At 44.3% G+C, this 5,563-nt stretch overlaps 1 protein-coding gene across 1 annotated transcript; it reads right to left on the bottom strand.

Annotated features, from left to right (window-relative positions):
• Nucleotides 1-256: 256 nt before the first annotated feature.
• On the bottom strand, nt 257-1,090 carry LOC109566713 (large ribosomal subunit protein uL2-like). Its single transcript, XM_070800092.1, has one exon. The coding sequence runs from the start codon at nt 1,062-1,064 to the stop codon at nt 291-293; it is 774 nt and encodes a 257-aa protein (XP_070656193.1). The 5' UTR covers nt 1,065-1,090; the 3' UTR covers nt 257-290.
• Between the last annotated feature and the right edge of the window lie 4,473 nt (nt 1,091-5,563).

Here is a 5,563-nt window from a genome sequence, read left to right on the forward strand (position 1 = left end):
CTTTATCGGCAAAATAATGTCTCTGCTTTTTAATATGTGGCCTAGGTTGGTCATAGCTTTTCTTCCAAGGAGCAAGTGTCTTTTAATTTCATGGCTGCAGTCACCATCTGCAGTGATTTTGGAGCCCAGAAAAATAAAGTCTCTCACTGTTTCCATTGTTTCCCCATCTATTTGCCATGAAGTGATGGGACTAGATGCCATGATCTTAGTTTTCTGAATGTTGAGTTTTGTGTGTGTGTGTGTGTGTGTGTGTGTGTGTGAAAAGAAACCAGCTTTATTGAGCCACAGCCCTAGTTCTCCTTCTCCTGCACAGTCTTGGTTCCCCGGAGACGGCCAGTCCGGAGGGCAGCAATGAGACCCACTTTCCGGCCAGCAGGGGCATCTCTGCGGATAGTAGAGGGTTTGCCGATGTGCTGGTGGTTGCCACCTCTGAAGGGATGCTCGACAGGGTTCATGGCCACACCCCGCACTAGTGGCCAGCAGTTCCTCTTTGCCTTATACTTGTGGTAGGCATGGCCAGCCTTCAGAATGGGCTTGTCAATGCGGCCACCTCCAGCCACCACACCGACCACAGCTCTGTTGGCAGAGGAGATGACCTTTTTGGAGCCCGAAGGCAGCTTCACTCGCGTCTTCTTTGTCTCAGGGCTGTGGGAGATGACTGTGGCATAGTTTCCGGAGGCTCTTGCCAGCTTGCCTCGGTCACCAGGCTTCTCCTCCAGACAACACACGATGGTGCCCTCAGGCATGGTGCCCACCGGGAGCACGTTGCCGATGTTGAGCTGGGCCTTCTTGCCACAGTACCCAGACTGGCCGGTGTGGATGCCCTCAGCAGCGATGAACAGCTCTGTCCGCTTCTTAAAACGGTACGGATCCCGGAAAACCACTTTGGCAAGGGGTGCTCCGCGGCCCGGGTCGTGGATGACGTCCTTCACGATGCCCTTGATATATCCGTGTCGCTCGGCGAAATCCACGGCGCGTAGGCGCGCAGCGCCTTTTCTGTGCTTCACATGTGCGTGGAACACGGAGCTGGCGCCCTTCCTCTGCCCATGGATCACACGGCCCATGGCGGCGGTCTGCTGCAGAGCGCGGCCCAAAGAGCTGAATGTTGAGTTTTAAGCCAACTTCTTCACTCTCGTCTTTCACTTTCATCAAGAGGCTCCTTAGTTGTTCTTCACTTTCTGCCATAAGGGTGGTGTCATCTGCATATCTGAGGTTATTGATATTTATCCTGGCAATCTTGATTCCAGCTTGTGCTTCCTCCAGCCCAGCGTTTCTCATGATGTACTCTGCATAGAACTTAAATAAGCAGGGTGACAATATACAGCCTTGATGTACTCCTTTCCTGATTTTGGAACCTGTCTGTTGTTCCATGTCCAGTTCTAACTGTTGCTTCCTGACCTGCATACAGATTTCTCTGGAGGCTGGTCAGGTGGTCTGGTATTCCCATCTCTTGAAGAATTTTCCACAGTCTGTTGTGATCCAAACAGTCAAAGGCTTTAGCATAGTCAATAAAGCAGCAGCAGATGTTTTTCTGGAACTCTGTTGCTGCTTCGATGATCCAACAGATGGCAATTTGATCTCTGGTTCCTCTGCCTTTTCTAAAACCAGCTTGAACATCTGGAAGTTTACGGTTCACATATTGTTGAAGCCTGGCTTGGAGAATTTTGAGCATTACTTTACTAGCGTGTGAGATGCGTGCAATTGTGCAATAATTTGAGCATTCTTTGACATTGCCTTTCTTTGGGATTTGAATGAAAACTGACCTTTTCCAGTCCTGTGACCACTGCTGAGTTTTCCAAATTTGCTGGCATATTGAGTGCAGTACTTTCACTGCATCATCTTTTAGGATTTGAAATAGCTGAACTGGAATTCCATCACCTCCACTAACTTTTTTCCTAGTGATGCTTCCTAAGGCCCACTTGACTTCCCATTCCAGCTTTCATTCCAATCCCAAAGAAAGGCAATGCCAAAAAATGTTCAACACACACACACAGAAGTCACTCAGTCGTGTCCAACTCTTTGCGACCCCATGGATTGCAGCCCACCAGGCTCCTCGGTCCATGGGATTTTCCAGGCATGAATACTGGAGTGGGTTGCCGTTTCCTTCTCCAAAAAAATGTTCAAACTACCGCACAATTGCACTCATCTTACACGCTAGCAAAGTAATGCTAGTGTGTGGGATATTAGAAAGGTTTTGATCTCTTGTCTAGATTTTGAGTTTTGTCTAAATACCCACTAAATGGATGTGTTCTATTTTTTAAATTTTTACTCATTTATTACTTATTTGGCTGGGTCAGGTCTTAGTTGCATCATGCGGGATTTTTTGCTGCAGGATCTTCTGGACTCCTTAGGTGTGGAGTGTAGGCTCCAGAGCTCAGGTTCAACAGTTAGGCTTAGTTACTGCACGGCATGTAGGATCTTATTTCTCCAAGCAGGGATGAAACTGTGTCCTCTACATTGCAAGGGGGAGTCTTAATCACTGGACCACCAGGGAGGCCCTGATGTGTTTTATTTTTCAAAATGCCTACTGTTAAAGCACTTAATTCAGTTGAACTTGGAATGACTATGGAAAATTGGAATAGCTCTGTGTTGATTATTGACCTTTGCCCAGAGCATTCTGCAGTACTTATCTCCTCTGCTTCTTGGACAATAGACTGAACTTGCTACTTGCCTCTGTCTGTGATAGTTGCCTTCCATGCTGCCAGCTCCTGCTTCTTCCTAGGACTTACGCTGCCAACTCCTAGGTTTCTTCCCACTAAAATAATGGAGAAACTAATCACATATCTAGCCACCGTACAGGCTGGAAAAATTCCATGTTGGCACAAAGAAGAGACTTGTCCGCAGGCCCCACAGTTCTGATGCAAGACTTCTTGGCTGTTCTGCCATCAGCCAAACCTTATGTAGAGTCTTGAGCAGTTTGCCACTCCCAGATTCCTTTATTTAGCTGACAGGTGGCCCTGCATCCTACAGCTGCGGTCAAAGTCTCACAATCAGCCTTTTGTTGGAGTGAAATGAAGACTGTTGGTTTCCTATGAAATAACTAGAGTTCCCGGTAGAGCCCTTTACATAGGGTTTTCAGGAGTTTAGTGATCCACCAGAGCTGGTAAACATTCCATGCTTCTATTCACCACAGTTCTATAACTTTCATCTCCCAGACACAAAAAGAGATTACCACAGACTTTACTATGTGAGTAGTTTCAAGATTAATTCATGATAGCTGATCCACGTTGTTGTACAGCAGAAACTAAAACAACACTGTAAAACAATTCTTCTCCAATTAAAATAATACTAAAAAAGAAAGGCAAAGGAGTGATTCATGAATCTCACCCACAGCAGTGGCAGCAACTTCCCTAATTGAACCCGGCAATAAAACCAGCTGCAGTGAAAGCCTGACATCAGTTCAAGTTTCCTTTATCCAGATCTCAAGTACTCAAGCCTGACATCCCTACCCCTCCGTCTCTGAGGATTCTTTCCCCTAAATCTGACACCCAAGAGTGAGTGAATGCAGCCCTCATCCACAGGAGGCTCAGTCTGTCTCTATCAAATGGCCCTAGCTCCAAAGGCAGAGCTCCCTGTCTCTCTTACCTCGACCCATTCTGTCTTTGGCACTGTGCTTCCTGCAATCCATTTGCAGAACTCTTGCCCCACACAGATCATCAGAGGTCTGGGTGCACTAGGGGCACTTCACTGTCTTGAAAGACTTGTGGACAAGGACTGACCTGGGGATGGAAGGATCTTCTGAAAGGCTTCTCCTCTTTCATTCAGGCCTTGAGCTTGGAGGCCCAGACAAAAGAACAGTAGGATGCTCTTATCACATCAGGCACTAATGCAATGACTTCCTAAATGACCTCCTCCTGTCTGTTATTTTCCTCTTTTCAAGTCTCCACCCAGCAGTCAGGAAATTTGACTGTGTCCTTCCTTTATTTAAAATCCCTTCCTGTCTCCCACACTGTGGCCTGCAAAGGCCCTGTACACCCGTGCCAACCTCTCCAATTCTATCCCACGCCACCTTCCTCCTGTGCTGTGCTCCAATTTTCTTTTAGTTCTTCATATGCCATGCTCCCTTCTGCCTTGAGGGCTTTCCACATGCCATTCTCTTTGATTCTTTAATTTATTGATTCCCACTCATCTTTCAGAGCTCAGTTCAAATGTGACTTTCTCAGGGAAGCTGCCCTTCAGTCCCCCAATGAATTCCCTCATTTTACCTTTTACCCTACATCCCATTCCTTCCTAGTCTGTAATTATAAATCTGAGTAATTTTTAATGTCTTCCTCCCAATCAGCTGGTAAGATTCATGAAGGCAGAATCTCGGCCTATAAAGGCTCCCCCTCTGAGTATCCGCATGGTAGGGGCTTGGTAAATATTTACTGGATGAATAAATTAACAAAAAAAATGTGGGAAAGTTACTCTTGAAGGCCTCACCAGCTGGTGAATACACAGTTCTATCACATTTGTGATGAATCTTTTCTTGCATATGACATGCAGATAGTAGACAGCTGCAGGAGTGGGTGCCTGGCTTCTCCTCTAGTTCTTTCTCTTAAGTCTCTCTCTTTTCCCCTCTGGCCCACTCAAAATACCAAAGCAAGCGTGGACACACACACACACACATGTATTCATACACACAGCATACAGATGGCAAAGGTAGGTTTAGAACTTTGGCTTCTTGAAATATACAAAAATACTTTTCCCTCCTTATTTCTTTATTTAGTGAGATCTGTTAACTAGCCCCTTCTGTTAAAAAATGTCAATCAAAAAATAACGTAGCCCTTCTTTAAGAGTTGTAAATTTCTCAAAAGTCTAATTCCTAGAGATTCTAATAAAAACTCAGACAACTTGGAACAATCTTCTAAAGGCATGTTTTTCACTCATACCCTTCTCTTGCTATTTAACTTTCACTTATGGATTTTGCTTTATTAAAAGATCATAGGCTGCTTGAGGAGAGAGTTTATAGGTTTTCTTCTTTATATTCTTCCCATACCTGTGCATAAAGAGGGACTTAACAAATTTTTTCTCAATTGCTTTCAGAAAGAGAAGTTAAATTGAAAAGGGAAAGAAAATGAACTAATCCTTAGGAGAAGTTATTACAAAATTGTACATTCTAAAATTATATTTCTTGACATGACAAAGGAAAATGAAGGCTGTAACAAGAAGGTAAACCTGTACTCTAGCTAGTAGAAATAAAAGCCATGCTAACTGTGACTAAATAGAGTAATAAAGTAAATAAAAGTTACTATTCAGAATGGAAAGATGACAGATTCAGGAAGCACCTTTTTAATGGAAAATTTATTTTCGAAAGCTTCTCTGGATTAAAAAGTCCGTGAGGGAGTACTTCCTGGTAGTTAGGACTCTGCGCATCCACTGCAAGGAGTACAAGTCCACCCCTGGGCCGTGAAGTAAGATCCCAGGTGCTGCTCAGGGCAGCTAAAATAAAATAATACAATTTTTTAAAAAATTAACATTAATTTTAAAAAAGTCCCTATGACTTAACCTTCTATTATGGCCAATTTTAACTCATTCTTAAAAGAACCTTGTTTGGCTGCATTGGGTCTTAGTTGTGGCTCAT

The sequence above is a fragment of the Bos indicus genome, chromosome 12 (assembly GCF_029378745.1).
Source record: "Bos indicus isolate NIAB-ARS_2022 breed Sahiwal x Tharparkar chromosome 12, NIAB-ARS_B.indTharparkar_mat_pri_1.0, whole genome shotgun sequence".
Lineage (NCBI taxonomy): Eukaryota > Metazoa > Chordata > Mammalia > Artiodactyla > Bovidae > Bos > Bos indicus.

Coding starts and splice junctions, on each gene's coding strand:
- LOC109566713 (XM_070800092.1), bottom strand. CDS start 1,064: ATGGGCCGTGTGATCCATGGGCAGAGGAAGGGCGCCAGCTCCGTGTTC.